The 21,908-nt window shown below is 40.1% G+C and overlaps 1 protein-coding gene and 1 non-coding gene across 10 annotated transcripts in view; one reads left to right on the top strand and one right to left on the bottom strand.

The window, feature by feature from the left end:
* CCDC171 (coiled-coil domain containing 171) overlaps positions 1-21,908 on the top strand; it is a 340,065-nt gene that overhangs the window by 39,538 nt on the left and 278,619 nt on the right. For all 9 annotated transcript variants that reach the window (XM_036260954.1, XM_036260955.1, XM_036260953.1 and 6 more), the window contains 3 exons: positions 4,532-4,706; positions 14,499-14,689; positions 18,941-19,072. In XM_036260954.1, the coding sequence (XP_036116847.1) occupies positions 4,532-4,706; positions 14,499-14,689; positions 18,941-19,072 (498 nt within the window). The remainder of the gene's footprint in view (positions 1-4,531; positions 4,707-14,498; positions 14,690-18,940; positions 19,073-21,908) is intronic.
* On the bottom strand, positions 11,210-11,316 carry LOC118630301. The gene has a single exon (XR_004959551.1). It is a non-coding gene; the product is annotated as a U6 spliceosomal RNA (small nuclear RNA).

The following is a 21,908-nucleotide window of genomic DNA, read 5'->3' on the forward strand; positions in this document are numbered from 1 at the left end:
TCTTTATTGATTTTAGAGAGAAAGGGAGAGAGAGAGAGAGAGAGAGAGAGAGAAACATGGATGAGAGAGAACATCGATTGGCCGCCTCCTGCATGCCCCTGCTGGGATTTGGCCCACAACCTGGGCATGTGTCCTGATTGGGAATTGAACTGGTGACCTCTTGGTGCATGGGTCAGCGCTCAACCACTGAGCTATACCGGCCGGGCTGTCATGTATTTGTTTTTATATTTTGAGTTTTTTTGTTACCCTCACATATTTTCTTAATGCATTTAATTACTTATTCTAGAAGGCTTTGCCAGAATGCCAAAAAGGGTTGTGGGACAAAAATGGTGAAAAATACTGTAGAGGTCATGAAAGAAGATATGGAGGATGACAGAGAGGTGGTTCTAAGATAGTGGTTGAGCATAAAGACTTAAAAGATGCAGATATGTTTTTAAAAGGAGGGAGATATTATTTTGCTGGTATAGTATGCTTTGTTGCATGTTTTGAAACTTAAGTTAGAAAACAACCTCAAGAGCAGAGGATATACTTATCAGCTATGTGGATAGTTCTTGAAATCAAATAAGGTCCAATCAGGTAAAAAGAAGGGCATTAATAGAGGAAATTGGTTGTGGTAATGGAAGACCTAGGAATGCAAACAGGGAATGAGGAGGCCACCCAAAGATTACTAACAGCAGGAAGCTACCACTGTCTCTAGGGCAGAGGCCCAGTGGGAGGAGATGATGTTACCAGAGTCCAGACGTTGGGGCTGTCTTGTATGAGGTAGAGCCCTGGTGTAGGGGCTGTTGAGCCAGTGATGGAATGTTGGAGGGAAGGGATGGGGACCTGGAACTTAAAAAGAGATGCAGCTACTGACAGAGATACTGCCAGAAATAGACACATTTGGCACGGGAGCATGGGAATTACAGTCCTATGATAAAATAGAGTAGAGCAAAGGAAGGGGTTAGGGAATGGATGTGAGATCAAATGGGCAAATGGTTGGCAGTCTACACCTTATGCTCTTCAGCACTTATTATCTAGTGGTTAATTGTTACCACTTGGCCTTTGCCACTCTGAAAGTCCATAATTCCAATTGAAGTTGGGGTGTTCATCTCAGTGGTGGCATATCCCACATTATCTTCACCATCCCATAACTCTGGCACATAAAGGTTAGCCATTAGAGCTTTCTAAGGATGCTTGTGCTGTTCACTCCAGTGTAGCTATCGCATTTTATTTAAGTCCTCACCCAAGGATATTTTTCCAGTTATCTTCAGATAGAGTGGGAGGGGAGGAAGGAGGGAGGGAGGGAGGGAAGGAGAGAGGCAGGGGGAGGGGAGAGAGAGAGAGAGAGAGAGAGAGAGAGAGAGAGAGAGAGAGAGAGAGATTGATTGGTGCCTCCTGCACGACCCTGACCAGGGCCAGGAACTGAACTGCAACTGAAGTAGGTTCCCTTGATCAGACTCACACCCGAGACTCTGGTCCATAGGCAGATGCTCCAGCGGTGGAGCCCCACCTGCCAGGGCAAGTTGCTAGCATTTTAATTATGAAACAAATGTTTTTGGGTCTTTCAAGAGGATGTAGTAGTTGAAAGGTTTGCCCATAATAAAACTACTCCCATCTCCTTAAGTCTCCATATTATGTCAGGAAAGTATTGGTATTTTGACCTTATTAAAGGATTGTAGGCCATTGGTAAAATCAATTTACAGTCATTCATCCAAGCAAACTGTTAGAGCTAGCTAGTTAAATCCAAATCAGTCCGCCTTGGCTGGTTTGGCTCAGTGGTTGGAGTGTCGGCCTGCGGTCCAGAGAGACCCAGGTTCTGTTCCCGCTAAGGGCACGTACCTCGGTTGCAGTTTGTCCCCGGCCCTGGTTGGGTCATGTGGGTGGTAACCACTCGATGTGTCCCTTTCACATCGATGTTTCTCTCTCTCTCTTTCCTTCCCACTCTATCTGAACAAGAAATGGAAAAATGTCTTCAGGTGAGGATAAAAAAAAAAAAAATCCGAATCAATCCTATATATGTTCTGGAGGGTCCTGCTAATACAAGTATAGCAAGATCTTGCAATTCTTTTGCTGTATAAGCTGTTTTCTTCTGGACCTGACTTTTCTCTTCCTGTGACAAAAGTAAGTTCTGAGCCTATCTGTGGTCACAAAAAATGGTGGAGGTGGGACTTGCAAGACAACTGCTTCAGGTGTGGTCATTACTAAATCTTTAAGCGAGGGAAGGCTAGTTACCTCAGGGAGGAGAGGCTGCTTTTGTTGGCAAGGGATGTTCAGAGGGGCATTTGGGAGTTTACAGTTTTTAGGTGTATGCAGTTCTACAAGCCCTCACCCATCTCCTTCCTTCTTACTTAATTCCCAGTTGATACTTAGCATCTTAACATTAGAAACTTGTTGAGGCTCTTTGTTCAACTTGTATTATAATTCTGCATTCCCCATAATTAGATTTTCTGTCTAGTCCTTAGCCTTGTCTGCTCTGGACCTATGAGAAATAAGAGATTCTTTATTTTTATTTTTATTTTTATTTAATGATTTTAGAGAGAGAGGAAGGGAGAGGGAGATAGAGATAAAAACACTGATGAGAGAGAACATAGGTTGGCCACCTCTTGCATGCCCCTCACTGGGTATTTGGCCCACAACCTGGGCATGTGTCCTGACCAGGAATCGAACTGATGACCTCTTGGTGCATGGGTCGACGCTCAACCACTGAGCCACACTGGCCAGGCAAGAGATTCTTTAAAGTCAACATAGAAATTCTCTGGTTTCCTGACCATCTTGAGCTGAGATTCTAAAACCCTGAGATTATCATTTTGTTTTTATAAATTCTCTAATATAACCTTTCTACAGGTCTTCTAGTAAACTATACTGCCTTACTGATCATATGTAGTTACTACTTCATTTCGCACAGGCTTGTCTTTATTCTAAACAACTGTACATGATAATTAAAAAAATTTTAATCCCACCTTGGACAGTGTTTCTCATTGGTAAGAATTAGGCTCTTGCACTGAAGGATCCTGTGTTCGATTCCTGGTCAAGGACATGTACCTGAGTTGCAGGTTTAATCCCTGGCTCCAGTCAGGGTGCATGCGGGAGGCAACTAATTGATGTGTCTCTCTCACACTGATGTTTCTGTCTCTCTTTCCTCCTCCCTCCCGCCCTTCCACTTCTGCTCTCTCTAAAAGTCAATGGAAAAAATATCCTTAGGTTAGGATTAACCAAAAAAAACAACAACAAAAAATTGTGATCCGACTATATGTCATGGATTCCTAGTATTCTATTTCCAGGTAGAACTCTTCATTGTATTAGGCTCATATAAATTCACCACCCAATACCAGAAACCCATCTTGAGACCATATCTTTTTTATTCTAAATTTTTAAAAAATATGTTTTAATTGATTTTTTTTTTTTTTTTTTTTAGAGAGAGAGGAAGAGAGATAGAAAATAGATCTGAGAGAGAAATATTGTGTGGTTGTTTCCAGCATGCCCCCCACTGGGGATTGAGCACACAAGCCAGGCATGTGCCCTGACCAGGAATTGAACCAGGACCTCTCAGTCCACGGGACAGCGCTCAATCCACTGAGCCACACCAGCCGGGCAAGAGTTTAATATTATTCAATGAATCATTGATTTGATCATAGCATTTTAGAGTGGGAAAGGACTTTATAAATCATCTAGTTCTAATTTTCAGACCTATGTTCTATCACATTTCTTGAAAGTATATTAGGTAAATTAAATCTAGACATTAGATATCTAGTTATCTAGATAGTAGGTAAAATTAGATATTAGTTTATTAAGACCCCTGCAAAGTTGGCATTTTTATTATTTTGTGCTCTGTCAGTAAAGTCATAATCAAGACAAATACTATAGACAGTATTTACCAAACTATATTTCTATGCATTTTGCTTCTCGATTTTATTTCGGGAACAGGAGGGAGAGAGGAGAGAATGAAGTTTAAGTGCTTACTATGTGTCATGCATTTTTTCCATTTCTTAGGTATGACTATTATCTGACTAAAACTTGTGATTTTCTTTTATTTTTATAAGAAGTTCATATTAACCCTGGCCGGTTTGGCTCAGCGGTGAGAGCCTCGGCCCATGAATCAGAGAGTACTGGGTTTGGTTCCCGCTAAGGGCACGTAACTCGGTGGTGGTTTGTCCCTGGCCCCATGGGGTTGTGTGGGTGGTGGCCAGTCGATGTGTCTCTCTCACATCGATGTTTCTCTCTCTCTTCCTCCCTCTCTCCTTCCTAATGTAAAGATGTCCTCTGGTGAGGATAACCCCTCCTCCCCCCAAAGTTCATACTGTATTAGAATTAAAAAAATATTTTTTCTCTCTCATGGATTCTTTAAAATAAGAAAGTTACTAGTGTCATTTGGTGAGTAATGCTAGTGTTTCTTTTCCAGTCTTTCAGAAAGTAGAATTTTATAAATTCTTGTCTTATAAATATTATAGAAATAAGTTTTTCTAAGAAATATAAATGTTTGGGTTAATGATCTCATAATCTTGGAGACATATTTTAATACTGGTTCATGATATCAGAAATCTGTTTTTAGCTGGCAAGCTATGAGAGCCAGATTGCCAAGCTACGATCTGAGGTTGAAAAAGGAGAAGCATTGCGACAAAGTTTGGAATATGACCTGGCTGTTGCTAGAAAGGAAGCTGGTCTTGGAAGACGGGCTGCAGAAGAAAGGTTAGCCGAGGCACATAGGATCCAAGAGAAACTCCGTGGTAAGACAGTTTCTGTTTTTTCCCATGTTAAGAATTGTGACCTCACTGTATATCATTGCTCAGTGTTGTGTGTGCATTCCATAGGGTTAGAGATAAGGTTTTGATCCACTGACTGGCTTTTTAAAATTATTTAAACTTATTTTTATTGTTGAATGTATTGCAGATGTCTCTTTCCCCCCCACCCTTGACTCCTTCCTCCAATCCTGCCCCCCTCCTGTTTTCCCCACACTATTGTCTGTGTCTATTGGTTATACATATATGCATATAAGTTCTTTGGTTTCTCTGTTTCTGCCCCACCTCCCCCCTTCCCTTTGAGGTTCATCAGTCTAATAACCAAGTTGTACTTCCTAATCCCTTCATCTTTTTCACACAATTCTCCTCCCATCTGGCAAGCAATAAAAAGTTCTCTGTATCTATGAGTCTGTTTCTGTTCTGCTTGCTCATTTTGTTTGTATTCACTTGTTGATAGATATGTATTTATTGCCATTTTATTGTTCATATTTTTTTTATTCTTCTTCAGGAAGACTGGTCAACATTTCATATAATACTGGTTTGGTGGTGATGAACCCCTTTAGCTTTTTCTTGTTTGAGAAACTCTTAATATGGCCATCGATTCTAAATGATAGCTTTGCAGAATAGAGTAATCTTGGTTGTAGGTCCTTGCTTTTCATCACTTCAAATATTTCTTGCCATTCCCTCCTGGCCTGCAAAGTTTCTTTTGAGAAATCGGCTGATAGCCTTATGGGAGCTCTGTTGTAGGTAACGAACTACTTTTCTCTTGCAGCTTTTTGTTTATTTTTTATTTTTTCTTGATTTTTAGGGAGAGAGGAAGGAAGAGGGAGAGATAGATAGAAACACTGATGAGAGAGAACATCGATTGGCCACCTCCTGCATGCCCCCTACTGGAGATTTGGCCCACAACCTGGGTATGTGCCCTGACCGGGAATCGAACTGGCAACCTCTTGGTGCATGGGTTGATGCTCAGTCACTGAGCCACACCGGCTGGGCTCTCTTGCTGCTTTTAAGATTCTGTCTTTGTCTTGAACCTTTTGCATTTTGATGATGATGTGTCTTGGTGTGGACCTCTTTGGGTTCATCTTGTTTGGGACTCTCTGTGCTTCCTGGACTTGTATGTCTGTTTCCTTCACCAAGTTAGGGAAGTTTTCTGTCATTATTGTTTCAAATAGGTTTTCGATTTTTTACCTTCTGTCTTCTCCTTCTGGCACTCCCATGATGCAAATGTTGGCACCCTTGAAGCTGTCCTACAGGCTCCTTATATTATCCTCATTTTTTAAAATTCTTTTTTCTTTTTGCTGTTCTGATTGGGTGTTTTTTGCTTCCTTATATTCCAAATCAGTGGTTTGCTTCTTGGCTTTACCTACTCTATTATTGATTTCCTGCAAATTATTCTTTATTTCAGTTAGTGCATCCTTCATTTAGTGACTGATCCTTTATTATGCTCTTGAGGTCCTCATTGAGTTCTTCGAGTGTTATTATAAGCAGTGTTTTGAACTCTGCATGTGTTAGATTGATTATCTCCATTTCATTTTGTTCTTTTCCTGGAGTTTTGTTCTGTTCTTTCATTTGGGATATGTTTCTTTGACTCCTCATTTTGGCTGCCTTCTTGTGTTTGTGTCTATGTATTATGTAGATTGCTATGTCTATTAGCTTCCTAGGGTGGCCTGTTGTAGTAGGTGTCCTGTAGGATCCAATGGCACAGCCTCCCTGATCACCAAGCTGGGCCCTTGAGATGGACTCCTCATGTAGACTTTATATATTTCTGTTGTAATTGAGTCTTGATTGCTGTTGGCACCTCAATGAGAGGGTTTTACTCAGGCTGATCAGCTGCAAAGACTGGCTGTGCCCACTAACCATTGACCTCTGATCACCTTGGATGATCAGCTTTGCAGGCGCCCACCACACAGAGCAAGGCTGACTTCAGCAGTGCTCTGGTACCCTCTGAGTCCATTCCCTGAGTGAGTCACTTGTGGAAGTTGTTAGGTTTTGGTGCTTCAAAGTGGTCTGAAGCTGTCCACTTGGTGTGCTGGCTCTGGGGCAAGGTCATCCAGTGCCTGTGTTCTACCCGGTGCCACCTAGCATGAGCTACAAAGTGATCTGCAGATGGCTGCTTCTTGTGCTGGGCTTGGAGGTGCTCAGGCAACGCCAAGCTGTGAACCAAGGCTGGCTGCTTCTAGTGCCAGACCTGGGGCCACTTAGTGAGAGGTATGGGGCTCGCTGAGGCCAGATGCTGCTTGTTTGAGAGATTTTAGGAAAATCTAAAGCAGGAGCCCAAACAGGCCAATCCTATGATAAAGCCTTTGGAAACAACTTGGGTGGGCCTGAAAGTTGGGTCGGGCAGGGCCTCAGGGAATCACCAAGGTGGGGCAAGCTGTGTGAGCTAGGTTGCTTGGAGTCCCAGATATGGCGGCTATCTGCCTGCCCTGTGGAGGAAGGGCTCACCAAAGGAACAATGGCCTCTACTAGCATGTCTGTCCAGGAGAAAGCTGCCTCTCCAGTCCTTGCCCCAATGCCAAACAACTCAGTTCTTCCCCTATGTATCTGGTGCCTTTCAAACCGCCTCCCCTTCATGCTGGAGCTTAGAGGTAGCAAGTCTGAGTAAGTCCATGTGCGGGCCCTTTAAGAGGAACTCCCTGGGGCTCCCTGAGCCTCAGTTCCTGATGGTTTTACAGCCAGAAGTGATGGGGACTTCTCTTCCTGGCACTGAAACCCAGGAAAAGCTGGGCGCCTGGTGTGGGACGGGGACCTCTCATTCTTCAAGGAGGACCTTCACAGCCGAGGTGTCCCTCCTGATTTTTATCCTCCACATGTGGGTGTGGGACCAGACTGTTTGCACCTCCATCCCTCCTACCAGTCTCGATGTGGCCTCTTCTTTAATTTCGTAGTTGTAGGACTTCCATTCAGCTTGATTTCAGGTGGTTCTGAATGATGGTTGTTCTGTAGTTTTGTTGTAATTTTGATGTGGTTGTGGGAGGAGGCGATACCATGTTTATCTACACCGCCATCTTGACTGAAGTCCATTGACTGGCTTTTGATGGACAGACTGCTGGGTGTGTATAAAGTTTTCTGGCAATTATGTGGACATTCATCACTTTACATTAATTTTTTTTTTTTTTTATGTTGTGTATGTTTGTAAAAAGGGGTTCAAAATTCTGTTAATCACTTGTTAGGGCACCTTTTCCATGAATAATCAGCAGAATCACAAAGAGATTTTTATTTTATTTTTATTTTTTTAATATTCACCTGAGGATATAGTTATTTATTTAATTTATTTTTTAAATATGTTTTTCATTTTTTAGAGAGAGAGGACGGGGGAGCTAGAAACATCAGTCAACTGTCTCCTGCACACCCTCTACTGGGAATGGAGCCGGCAACCCAGGCATGGGCCCTGACTGGGAATTGAACCAGGGCCACTCAGTCAATGGAACGATGCCTAATCCACTGAGCCATACCAGTGACTATTGATTTTATTTTTATTTTTTTGTTAATCCTTACCTAAGAACATTTATCCATTGATTTTTAGAGAGAGTGGAAGGGGTTGGGGAGCTAAACAACAGTGTGAGAGAGAAACATAGATCGGTTGCCATCTGTATATGCCCCAATTGGGGATTGAACCCGCAACCTAGGTATGTGTCCTGACCAGGAATCAGACCTACAGTCTTTGTGGTGTATGGGACAATGCTCCAACCAACTGAGCCAACTGGCTGGGCCCACATAGAGATTTAAAAAAAAAAAGTATTGTAGGCCTTCTATCATATATAGTCTTGAATCAGATTGGCTAGCTTGGGAGAATCTGTAGGTGCAAGTAGCACTGCAGGTGATTTTGTTGATTAGCTAGGTTTAGGAACCACTAGATTAGAGTGTGGTGCCTGGAAAAGAAAAAGGCAAGTGATTTAACTCTAAAAAGTTATCTGTTAATATAGCATATGACCATTTTTTAAAATGACCATCTTTTAAAATCTTTTTACTTAAGCCCAGCCAGTGAGGCTCAGTGGTTAAGAGTCAACCCATGCACCAAGAGGTCACTGGTTCGATTCCCAGTCAGGGCACATGCCCAGGTTGTGGGCCACATCCCAAGTTGGGGGCATGTAGGAGGTGGCCGGTTGATGTTCTCTCTCATCGATGTTTCTCTCTCTCCCTCTTCCTTCCTCTCTCTCTCTCTAAAATCAATAAGAGAAACAATTTTTAAAAAATTTAAGTATATTAAAGAAATGTACCTAGATAAGTATAAACTGATTACAAGAACCCTGATCATGAAATATAAAAGTATCACAAGTCCTTCCACATGGATAACTACTATCCTGATTTTTAATAGCAAGGATTAATTTTGCCCTTTTTTTGGTACTTTTATGTGAGTGGACTCACATAGTATATACTCTTTTGTATCTGGATTCTTTCCTTTAATGTTGTAGGTTTGTGAGTTTATCTACAATGCTGTATGAACTTCATATTGATGTTCAGTGTTATACTGTGTGAATATACCACACTTACTACCATTCACTATTGATGGGCATTTGGGTTGTTTCTGAGTGTAGGTGATTAAGAATAATGTTGCTACTCTGGCTGGTGTGGTCAGTTGGTTGGGTGGTGTTCTATGCTCTGAAAGGTTGCTGGTTTTGTTCCCTGTCAGGGCACATGCCCAGGTTGTGAGCTGGATGCCTGGTAGGGGACGTGCAGGAGGCAGCTGATCTATGCTCCACTCTCATGTTGATGTTTCTCTCTCTCCCTCTCTCCCTCTTCTCTCTCCCAAAATCAATAAAAATATTAAAAAAAAAACACGTTGCTATGATTATTTTTGTACACAGCAGGTAATAATTAAGAGAACACTGAACATGAATTCAGAAGATTTAGATTTGAGTCTGGTTGTACCATTTATTTACTGATATTTGAACCTAGGTTGTTTTAAGGATGAAATAAGAAAATGTAAGTGCTTTGTTAACTGCATGGGGCTAAACAAACGTTAAGTTATAAAAATTGCAAAAGTTACGTACCCTAGTCTTGGCCAGCTGTCTTGGGTTATTGCCATTGGTCAGAAGTGTTTTTGATTACTTCTGGCATTTAATAACTATATCACTTAGGAATAAAAGGATTGTAAGGCACTACCAGATATACAGGTTAATGGCTTTAATATAATTATGAGGATACTGAAGTCCATGAAAGATGGGAAGTTACTTGCCCAAAGTCAAATAATTTCAACAGACAAGTTACAGAGGAGATGGAGGAATGGCCACTAATTACATGAAAAATGCTTAACCTTACTTGTCATTAGGGAAATGCAAATTAGAAACCACTGTGACTATAACTACATACCCATCAGATGGCTCTAATTGAAAAAACTATCAGTACCAAATGCTAGTGAGGATGTAGAGCTACTGGAACTCATACTTGGTGGGAGAGTAAAATGGTACAATTACTTGGGAAAAAAACTGACAATTTAAAAATAAACATATCTTTATCCTTTGACCCAGCAGTTTCAGTGTTTGGTATTTCTCCCTGAGAAACATTGGACTTGTATATCAGCTTTCATAGTAGCTCTTTTATGACAGCCACAAATTGAAAAAAACAAATAAACCCTAAATGTTCATTGACAAGAGAATGAAGAAATAATTTGTCTTATAGTCATACAATGAAATACTACTCATCAATAAAAAGCTACCAACTACTTATACATGCAATAACATGAGTGAATTTAAAAACCATTATGCTGGCCCTGGCCGGTTTGCCTCAGTGGTTAGAGCCTCTGCCTGCGGTCCAGAGAGACCTGGGTTCGGTTCCCGCTGGGGATGCGTACCTCGGTTGCAGTTTGTCCCCGGCCCTGGTTGGTCGTATGGGTGGCAGCCACTAGATGTGTCCCTTTCACATTGATGTTTCTTTCTCTCTGTCTCTTCCTCTCTCTCCCTCTCACTCTATCTGAACAAAAAATGAGAGACTGTTCTCGGGTGAGGATTGAAAAAAAACAACAAAACCATTATTCTGCCCTGACCAGTTGGGCTCAGCAGTTAGAGCGTCTGCCTGTGGAGCAAAGGGTCTCGAGTTTGGTTGCGGTTTGGTCCCCTGCCCTGGTTGGGGTCTGTGGGAGGCATCCGCTTGATGTGTCTCTCACATTGATGTCTCTCTCTCTCTCCCTCCTTTTCACTCTGACTGAAGATAAATGGAAAAATATTTGCAGGTGAGGATTTAAAAAAAATTATTATGCTGAGTGAAATTTATACATGAGAAGACATCCTATATTACTCCATTTATATTAAGTTCTGGGATAGAGAAAACTAATTGTTGGTGAAAAAGAAATCAGAACAGTCGTTGCCTCTGGGATGGGTTAGCAGTAAGAATTGACTGGGAAAAGATAGGAGGAAACCTTTTTGGTTAAAGGAAACGTTCTGTAGTTTGATAGGGGGCTGGGTTCCATGAGTGTAGGCATTTATCAAATTTCTTTGAATGGTATACTTAAGCATTGTTCATTTCACTATATGTAAGATTTTTTTTTTTATTTTTATGGAATGCTTACGAATTTGCATGTCATCCTTGTGCAGGGGCTATGCTAATCTTCTCTGTATCGTTCCAATGTTAGTGTATGTGCTGCCAAAGTGAGCACTCACTATATGTAAATTTTACCTTAAAAAAAAAAAAACTGAAACAATATTGAATTCTAGTTAATATGAATGCTAAATTATTTAGGTGTGAAATATATTTGCAACTTGCTTTGCAATACATAAAAAAGTGTGATGGTCTGATGGATGGATAAATGAATGGATGCATAGATGAATGTGTGATAAAACAAATATAGCAAAATGTTAACAATCATGGAGTCTAGGTGGTTTTATGGCTGTTCACTATATAATACTTTCAAGTTTATGTATTTTTGAAATATTTTATGATAAAATGTTGAGGGTAGAGGAAAAAACAAACTAATGCAGTTATGGAATATTTAGAAAGATAATCCCATAATGATTGAGAGAATAAGAGACATGAGAAGAAAGAAAATTTTGGAAGCTGGAAAGCACATGAGTGCGGCAGAACTGATTTAGCAGACCTGAGAGGTTAGAATCCTAAGCTAGGATGGGAGGAAGATGTCAGACAACTTGTTGGAGAATCAAAAGACTTATAAACTGGAAGCACCAGATACCTTTGGAATTAGGAATTGGAAGTAGCTTTTTATTCTTAGCTCCCCTTTCCACAAACATGCTATTCTGGACTGTTCCCACTAAAACAGAGGGTCTCTAGATTGGGTAAAACAGTAAGATTTCATACTTATTGCTGAATATTGAGGACCTGTTTTTTCCATCTTCCTTTTTCTAACGGCTTCCCCAAAAGTTCTCACCAGATTTCTGCACTCCGTGTGGGAGCTTGGAAGACTCTTCTATGTGTCACCTGATTGAGCCAACAAGAAAAAACCTAATGACACTGATAAATGGCCCAGCCATATTCTCCTCCTACAAAGATTACAGGTGCCAAGCTCCACACTCAAGCTCAGAATCTAGGTTGTGGGTATATGGAGTGTTAAAAGATGTGTCACCTTGAAGTTAATCCTAATTGAGAGCAAATAACCAAGAATTACTACATTCTTAGGGAAAGCCTCTAAAATGGAGAGAGAAAAGTTAACTTGAAAGAATCAGAAACTCTTCAGGGGGGAGATTTACCAAACAAACAGCATTAATATCCTCAGAGCTGAAAGAGAATATATGCCATCTGTGAGGCAAGAACCATATCCCATAAAAAAGAAACCTTTTAGAAATTAAAAATGGGAAATCAGAAATGATAAATGTCAATAGAATCATTGGAAGATGAAGATGGAAGAAATCTCCCAGAAAGCCCTGGCCAGTGTGACTCAGTTGGGTGTTGTCCCATGCACAGAAAGGTTGCAGTTTTAGCCCTGGCCAGTTTGGCTCAGCGGTTAGAGCATTGGCCTGAGGTCCGGAGAGACCTGGGTTCAGTTCCCGCTAAGGGCATGTACCTCGGTTGCAGTTTGTCCCCGGCCCTGGTTGGGTTGTGCGGGTGGCAGCCACTCGATGTGTCCCTTTCACGTCGATGTTTCTCTCTCTTTCTCTCCCTCTCTTTCCCTCCCACTCTATCTGAACAAAAAAAAAAAAAAAAAAAAAAGAAAGGTTGCAGTTTTGATTCCTGGTCAGGGCACAGGCCCAGGCTGTGGGTTCAGTCCCCAGTCAGAGTGCATGTGGGAAGAAACTGATCAATGTTTTTCTAAACTCTCTTCCTTCCTCTTCCTCTAAAATCAATAAAAACTTATTTTTAAAAATCTAGAAATTAGTGTAAAAAGACAGAGATAGAAAAACAGGTGAGAAAACAAAAGAAAATTTGAGGACCATTCTGAATAATAGGGAATATTGAAAGAAAAAGATGAGGAAAAAAATAGAGAGGGATAACTCATCAATGAAATTACTTAAGAAAACATCTCAGAACTAAAGGTTATGTATGAGTTGCCAGATTGAAAGAGCCCATTGAATATTCACCACAGGGAAATAAATAGACCCACTTGAAGGTGTAGCATCGTGAAATTTTAGGAAAGGAGACAGGGAGCTCAAACATTTAAAGAGAAAAGGAAAGAAAAGAAAAGAAAAAAAAAATAGACCACATACAGAGGGACAGAAATCAAAGTGGCCTTAATCTTCTTATCTACAATATAGGACCATGGAATAATGTTTTATAGTGAGAGTAACTGGGTGGGAAGGAGACTTTGTGTACCATTTCTACCTTTGAATTTTGAACCTTTGGGACATATGAGCCATTTAAAACACAAATATAGTCTGGCTGGTGTGGCTTGGTGGTTGAGTGTTGACCCATGCACCAATAGGTCCCCGGTTCAATTCCCAGCCAAGACAAATGCCCAAGTTGTGGGCCCAATCCCCAGTGGGGGGTATGCCGGAGGTGGCCAATCGATGTTCTCTTTCATCGATGTTTCTATCTCTCTCCCCCTCTCACTTTCTCTTTTTCTAAAATCAATAAAGGAAAAAAAAAAATACCCCCCCCCCAAATATAATTTAAAAACAATACTACTAAATGTGGCATTTTTGTTGTTGTTGTTTAGCAAGTGTGTTTGTACATATTTTCTCATTGATCTTCACAAAAATTTAACTAGGAGGCATTTTATTCTGAGAGTCAAGGAGGGTTAATCAGATGGTAGGTGATGGAGCCAGACCTGGAAGCCTTTCATTACTTCTTTTCTAGATGCTGAAACATAGCAGCAACCCTGGTGGAAAGGTGATGGTTATTGTGGAGATAATATTAGGATGAGAGTGGATTGAGCCTAATTTTGGGGGAGTATATACCATAAGTTATAAGGGTGATAGCAGTGGTTTCCAACTTCAATTTTCTGACAGTGTCATGTGTAAAATGTGTTACAACTAATTAGTTGCCAGTAGTCAAATGTCAAAATTTGTAATCTATTGAGTCTTTTAAAAAGAGTAGCCCTATATGTCACAGTCTTTTACAAAAAACATTTGATTTATTTTCTTGGATAGGAGAAAAAGAGTGGCAGTTGGTAATAAAGGTGCATCTAAATATGGGCATGTCTCTGGGAATATGTGATATCATTTCATAGCAAAATCACTTTTTTTCTGGAGGGGGAGAAGAGATCAGAAAATGGTAGAATCCTGGTTCTGGGACAGGGAGCTTTTCAAGAGTTTATGCATGTGAAGTGGTTACAGGTTTTGTCCTAAGATCATGCAGTAAATGAAATCAGCTCCAGGGCCTAGGTTTTTGAACTCTGGGATTTAATTTATGGTTGTAAATATGCCTATTATTTTTTTTATATTTTTATAGCTCAGAATACAGAACTTCAAGGAAGGGCAAATGAGATTGAGAATACACTTCAGACTTCCCAGCAGAAATGGGAAGAAGAATGCAGAAGATTTGAACATGATTTGGAGGAAAGAGACAATATAATTCAAAATTGCAATCAAGAATATGATTTACTTATGAAAGAAAAAAGCAAACTAGAGAAAACTCTACAGGTAAAATATTTTTATAAAGGAATTTTGATATATATAATATTCATTGTGATGTGTTATACATTAACTGAAGTTGTCCTTGGAAAGAAAAATTACCAGAAAGCAAGAAAATCTGATTTCCTTCTTCCTCCCCTCCCTCTCTCTCTTATTTCCTTGGTAGGGTCATTTTTGCAGGTCTCTTTTGTAATATGCTTTAGAATACATTAATATGTATACTGTTTTTTTTGTGTGTGTGTGTGAAAAAGAGTTTGAAATCTCTGATCAAAATTAAAAAAATAAACACATGGACATTTTGTAAGAATATTAGAACTTATAGCCCTTTTGGTTCAATAGCATGAAAATTTGGAAATTTAGAAGTGTGGGCCCTAGAGTTGGTCTGAATATACAATACATATAGAAAAACATTTATGCATCTGACATATGCTTTATTATCTATATAGAGCTCATTCTATATAGATATATCAAAATAATTTGATGGCCTTTTATTAAAATTATTGTGAGGTATTTATCTCCCCTCCCCTTTTATTTCCCTTTTTACTCCCCAAAGTATGGTTTAATGTTGAGATTGCCAGCCACTTAGAAAGTAGATTTTGAATTGTCTGTATTTGCCATATTTTTGAAGTGCCAGTTTAAATTAAAAAAAGAAAAACATGATAAAAATGCTCACATTTACCATTCTGAAATGGCTATTCAGAATTCTGGAAATGAATCTTCACTTAAAATAATTTTACAAAGGCATTTTACCAAATATGAAAGTTCTGCCACAAGCATTCCCAGACATTGTCAGTAGATCTACTATTGTTTTCTTCTACATCAAGTCATAGTTTGTCTTATTTATTACTACAATGGTGCCTGGCATCTATAAGGGCTCCATTGGTATTTGAATAGGGGAAGTTTAGGTGGCTACTGATTCTACAAGTCCCTGGTGGCCCCGTGTAACCTTCCCCATGTAAAATGTCTTGGAGCTATGGGGAAAGAAGGGTAACAGGTGTGTGTGGGGGAGTGGGGCAGCATCCCTTACAGTCAAATCAGCCTGCGCCTCAAGTTACATGATCTTTTTTTATTTTCTTTAAATCTTTATTGTTGAATGTAGAATGTATTACAGATGTTCCTCATTTTTCCCCCATTGACCGCCTCCTCCCCACTCCCAACCCCTCCCACCTTTTCCCACACTATTGTCTGTGTCCATTGGTTATGCATATAAGTTCTTTGGTTTATTTCTTCCCACCCCCCAACCCCTTTCCCTTTGAGGTTTGTCAGTCTAGCAATGAATTTGTACTTCTTAATCCTCTCACCTTTTTCACCCATTCCCCCAACCCCCCTCCCATCTGGCAACCAACAAAATGCTCTCTGTATCTATGAGAATGTTTCTGTTCTACCTGTCCATTTTGTTTGTAGATTCAATTGTCGATAGATATGTATTCATTGCCATTTTGTTTGTTCATATATTTTATCTTTTTCTTCAAAAAGACCCTTCATCATTTCATATAGTAACGGTTTGGTGGTGATGAACTCCTTTAACTTTTTTTTGTCTGGGAAACTCTTTATATGGCCATTGATTCCAAATGACAGCTTTGCAGGATAGAGTAATCTTGGTTGTAGGTCCTTGCTTTCCATCACTCTGAATATTTCTTGCCACTCCCTTCTGGCCTGCAAAGTTTCTTTTGAGAAATCAGCTGACAGCCTTATGGGAACTCTCTTATAGGTAACTAGCTGCCTTTCTCTTGCTGCTTTTAAGATTCTCTCTTTGTCTTGAACCTTTTGCATTTTGATGATGAAGTGTCTTGGTGTGGGCCTCTTGCGGTTCATCTTGTTTGGGACTCTGTGCTTCCTGGACGTGTATGTCTGTTTCCTTCACCAAGTTAGGGAAGTCTTCTGCCATTATTGTTTCAAACAGGTTTTCAATTTCTTGTTCTCTCTCTTCTCCTTCTGGCACCCCTGAGATGCGAATGTTGGCACGCTTGAAGTTGTCCCAGAGGCCCCTTACACTATCCTCATTTTTTTGGATTCTTTTCTCTTTTTGTTTTTCTGATTGGGCGTTTTTTGCTTTCTTATATTCCAAATCGATGGTTTGCTTCTTGGATTTATGTACTCTACTATTGAATCTGTGTAAATTATTTTTTATTTCAGTTAATGCCTCCTTCATTTCTGACTGTGCATCCATCATTTCTGACTGGTCCTTTTTTATGCTCTTGAGGCCCTCACTAAGTTCCCTGAGATTCTCACTAAGTTCATTGAGCATCCTTCTAAGCAGTGTTTTGAACTCAGCATCTGTTAGGTTGCTTATCTCCATTTTGCTTAGTTCTTTTCTTGGATTTTTGTTCTGTTCTTTGATTTGGGACCTGTTTCTTTGTCTCCTCATTTTGGCTGCCTCCTTGTGTTTGTTTCTGTGTATTACTTAACGAGAGGTATGGGGCAAGCTGAGACCAGATGTTGCTTGTTTGAAAGAATTTAGGAAAAACCTGAAGCAGGATCCAAGACAGGCCAATCCTAAGGTTAAGCAAGTGGCAACAGCTTGGGTGGGCCTGAAAGTTGGGTGGGGCAGGGCCTCAGAGAGTCACCAGGGCGGGGCTACCAGTGTGAGCCAGGTTGCTGGAGTCCCAGGTATGGTGACTGTCTGCTACCCCAGGGAAGGGCTCACCAAAGGAACGAAGGCCTCTGACAGCATGTTTGTCTTGGAGAAAGCCCCTTCTCTAGCACTCGCTCCAGTGCCAAACTGCTCAGTTCTTCCCTGTATGTCTCTGGTGCCCCTCGAGCTGCCTCCCCTCCAAGCTTAGAGGGAGAGAGTCCGATAAGTCCATGTGCGGGCCCTTTAAGGAGCTGCCTGGGGCTCTAGCCACGTCAGCTTCCCTGAGCCTCAGTTCCCGCTGGTTTTCTGAGCCAGAAGTTATGGGGACTTCTCTTCCTGGCACTGGAACCCTGAGCGGGGCACCTGGTGTGGGACGGGGACCCCTCAGTCCTCAGGAAGGACCTTCCCAGCCGAGGTGTCCTCCTGATTTTTATCCGCCACACATGGGTGTGGGACCAGCCCGTCCGCCTCCACCCCTCCTACCAGTGTCGATGTGGCTGCTGCTTTAATTCCGTAGTTGTAGGACTTCCATTCAGCTTGATTTCAGGCGGTTTTAAATGATGGTTGTTCTATAGTTTAGTTGTAACTTTGATGTGGTTGTGGGAGGACACGATACTGCGTTTACCTACGCCGCCATCTTGACCGGAAGTCCCCAAGTTACACGATCTTGTCGTGATCTTGATCCGCTACTTGGTAGGAGAACTCTACTTTGATTGTACGCCTTTGGCTTTGAACTGATCCGCACAGAGGCCCTTGGGATTGGTAAGAGTCACTATTTAGCCCTAAGAGGAAAAGACTCCAAGGATCTTGTGATGGCTTTCCATTAGTGAAAATTGTAAGGGCAGTCTTTATTATGTAGCACCAACTACTGATAGATGGACACAGGAGGCTTTCCTTCTTTCATAAACCGCAGTATCTTTCTCCTTGTGTTAATGGGGACTGCGTTTTGAACCCTGTATATTAGGAAATTTGGCTTCCCAAGAAAACTGCATTTTATATTTTTAAGATTTTGAACCTACTTAGATCTTGCAAATGTGATACAGCTAGGAAAACACCAAAAAGAAAAAGCCTCTTGCCATATTGTTTATCTGTAAAACTAGAAAGTAGTGACAGTTCAAACTTCAAAAAAAATATTTTTTGACTTTTCAAATTTTTGACACCCTAGAATTTCCTCATCCTGATTTGATGCACAAAACTTCTTCCTTTTCCTTATTTGGAAATAAGTATTTTCTGTCAGATTTGTATAAACATTATCAGGGATAATCTAAACATTTTGTTCATAGGTAATTAGAGATTTTTGTATTATCTACTTTACACATAGATTTACTTATAGATTACATATAATCTATGTATTTTGTTTTTGTTTCTTTATCATATAATGCATTTTGTTAAAACCTCTGCAGTTAAAATTTTCAGAAAAAATTGGTTTAAATATATGACTATGTGTGTGTGTGTGTGTGTGTGTGTGTGTATAATGTTCCTTAAATAAGTAAGCATAGCTTCTTATTCTGATCTGTGTTCTGATGATCAAAATATAATAGTTCTATTAATGATTTTAAGATACATTATAAATGACTTTTAACAGGGTAGATAAGGGGAATCCTTTGTACATTTAAATTGTGGATGAAAGAAGAAAGCTAACCTTTATTGATCTAATAGTAAAGCGAGATTTTATTTGTATAAAGGAAGCGTTGGAGAAACATCAGCAGGAGAAGAATGAAATGGAGTCTCATATCAGGGAGACAGCGCTGGAGGAGTTTAGATTACAAGCTGAACAATGGGAAGCAGAAAGAAGAGAGTTACAATTTATAGTACAGGTATTTAAAAAATAATAATACAGTTCTTTAAATATGACTTTTTAATGCTTATAATATTAAAAATTACATTAGTGCAATAATTGACTGGCTTGCTCAATGGGAAAATAATTCCTAGTCTTTGACCTCTGGAAGGTCATGTTTCATTTGTAGTTATATGACAATATGGGCAAACTGTTCCCAACAGATATTATTAGAGTTGGGTGACTTCCATTGCATAAATGTGACTTTTGAGAGGGACATCTATATACATTTTTTAAAAATCCTCATCTGAGGATATGTTTTTATTGATTTTAGAGAGGGAGAAACATTGATCAATTGGTTGCCTTCCATACATGCCCTGTCTGGGGATTGAACCCACAACCTAGGTATGTGCTCTGACCAGGGATCAAGCCCTCAGTCTTTTGGTGTACAAGATAATCCTCCAACCATATGAGCCACCTGGCCAGGGCTACATTTGGTACTTTGTTTTTCTAATTTAACATGTGAGACTGTTAGCTGTCTTTTAAAAAATTTTATTAGAAGTCTTTAACAATATAAACAAACAGAATGGTGTCTAACCACTATGTAGTACATCTGCGACTAATGCAAATAATATTTGATGGTAAACTATAACTGAAAAATAAAATTAAAATGTTGAAATTTTGAAAAAAAGAAATAGAATATTAAAGGATGTATATATATCTTATAGTACAGTGATTTTTGAACTATTTTCAAGTAGTATAGTGCAATTCTTTTTTTTTAATCCTCACCTGAGGATATTTTTCTATTTTATCTTTAGATAGAGTGGGAGGGAGGGAGAGAGAGAGAGAAACATCTACATGAGAAGGACACATTGACTGGTTGCCTCCCGCACGACCCTGATCAGGGCCAGGGATGAACTGCAACTGAGGCACGTGCCCTTGACTGGAATTGAACCCACGACTCTGGTTCGCAGGCTGACACACTAACCACTGAGCAAAACCGGCCAGAGCTATAGTACAATTATTAATCATCTGTTAACCTCTCCCTAGCAATACACAGAATCCCCAAAGCTTCAAATAGTCCAGTTTGAAAATCACTGATTACATCTAACCCCTTTTATAGATGAGCATATGGAGATTATGATTTACTCAGATCATGGACTGAATGGTTAATGTGGGGAAGGACTACAAGTTACTCGTTTCTCACTATAGTATACTTTGCATTTTTAAGGAGATTATATGTAAGTTATTCATTTATTTTTAAATATTTTTCCTTTATTGATTTTAGAGAGGGGGGAGAGAGAGATAGAGAGAGAGAGAAACATCGATGAGAGAGAACGATTGGCTGCCGCTTGCATGTCTCCCACTTGGGATTGGACCCACAACCTGGGCATGTGCCCTGACCGGAAATCAAACCAGTGACCTCTTGGTGCATGGGTTGACACTCAACCAGTGAGCCACACCAGCCGGGCTATATGTAAGTTATTTTGAAGGAAAAACCTGAGAAATTCAAACTGTGAATTCACTTACCAACTAACTTAAATTTTCAAATTAATTTCCATCATTCCTCTAATACTTATTTTGTGATGACACATACTTTTGCTATACAAAATGACAAATTGAATAAGTCTTTATGTAGATGTCAAAGATATACAATCTTAAAGTTTGGAGTAACTTTGTGTTAGAAACAACTTTTCAAGACAAAGGTGGCCAGAGAATATGAGACACCTTGTTTCATTAAGAGTAAATGGTAGAAATACTCAATTCATCGTGTATGTAAGTATTCAAAATACTAACAAAACCACAGTTTTCCCAAACCTTTGGTCATTGAGCAATGCTTTTCTTCCTCGTCACTTCCTTTGGAGACTCTGGAAAGACATTACAATCACTCTTTAGACCTCTTGGTATTCTTAGTGTCTATATGGGTACTGAGGATATCAATTTGATTATGATATGATACGATTTTATTTTTCAACATGGAGAGATATATAAAGAGAAAAAAAATATTGTAATATAATACAGTTTTGAATAAAATACCATGGGACTATAAAAAAGAAATTGATTAACTGCCTGGGAGATTGTTGGAAATCATCACAGACCAGATGACATTTCAGTTGGGGTTGATAATTATACTAAAGACTACCTGGAACAAACAAGCAAACATAGGTAAATGAAAATTACCCCTTCATTTCTAAACACTCAAAAATCTTCAGTGCCACTAATCAAAAGCCTGAAACTTGTAAAATATGATTCAGAGACCGGTATTTAAATGTGTGAATGATGTTCAAAGCATGAGCCATGAGAGGCCATTTATATGGAAAATCCACTGGAAATGTCTTGGGTAGGCCCACAAGTTGGATAGCTCAGAGAATCACCAGGACAGGACAGATTGTTAGCCAGGTTAATGGAGACTCATATATGGTACAGGCCTGCTGGGTTTGTGTGAGGAGGACTCAGCAAAGGAACAATAGCCTCTGCTAGCACTTCTGTGTGCGAGAAAGCTGCCCCTCCAGCTCCTTCCCTGAAACCAGACAATGAAATTCCTCCTGTTATGTCCCTGGAGCCTTCTGAGCTGCTTACCCCATTGCTGGAACTCAGAGTGAGTGGTGTACTGGCCCTTTAAGAAACACCAATGAGAAAGAATATATGTACCCCTATGTTCATAGTAGCACTATTTACAATTGCTAAGATCTAGAAACAGCCCAAGTGTCCATCAGTAGATGAGTGGATAAAAAAGCTGTGGTAGCCCTGGCCAGTTTGGCTCAGCAGTTAGAGTGTCGGCCCGCGGACCAGAGAGACCCAGGTTTGGTTACCGCTAAGGGCACGTAACTCGGTTACAGTTTGTCCCTGGTCCTGGTTGGGGTCGTGTGGATGGC

The sequence above is a fragment of the Molossus molossus genome, unplaced genomic scaffold (genome assembly GCF_014108415.1).
Source record: "Molossus molossus isolate mMolMol1 unplaced genomic scaffold, mMolMol1.p scaffold_m16_p_14, whole genome shotgun sequence".
Lineage (NCBI taxonomy): Eukaryota > Metazoa > Chordata > Mammalia > Chiroptera > Molossidae > Molossus > Molossus molossus.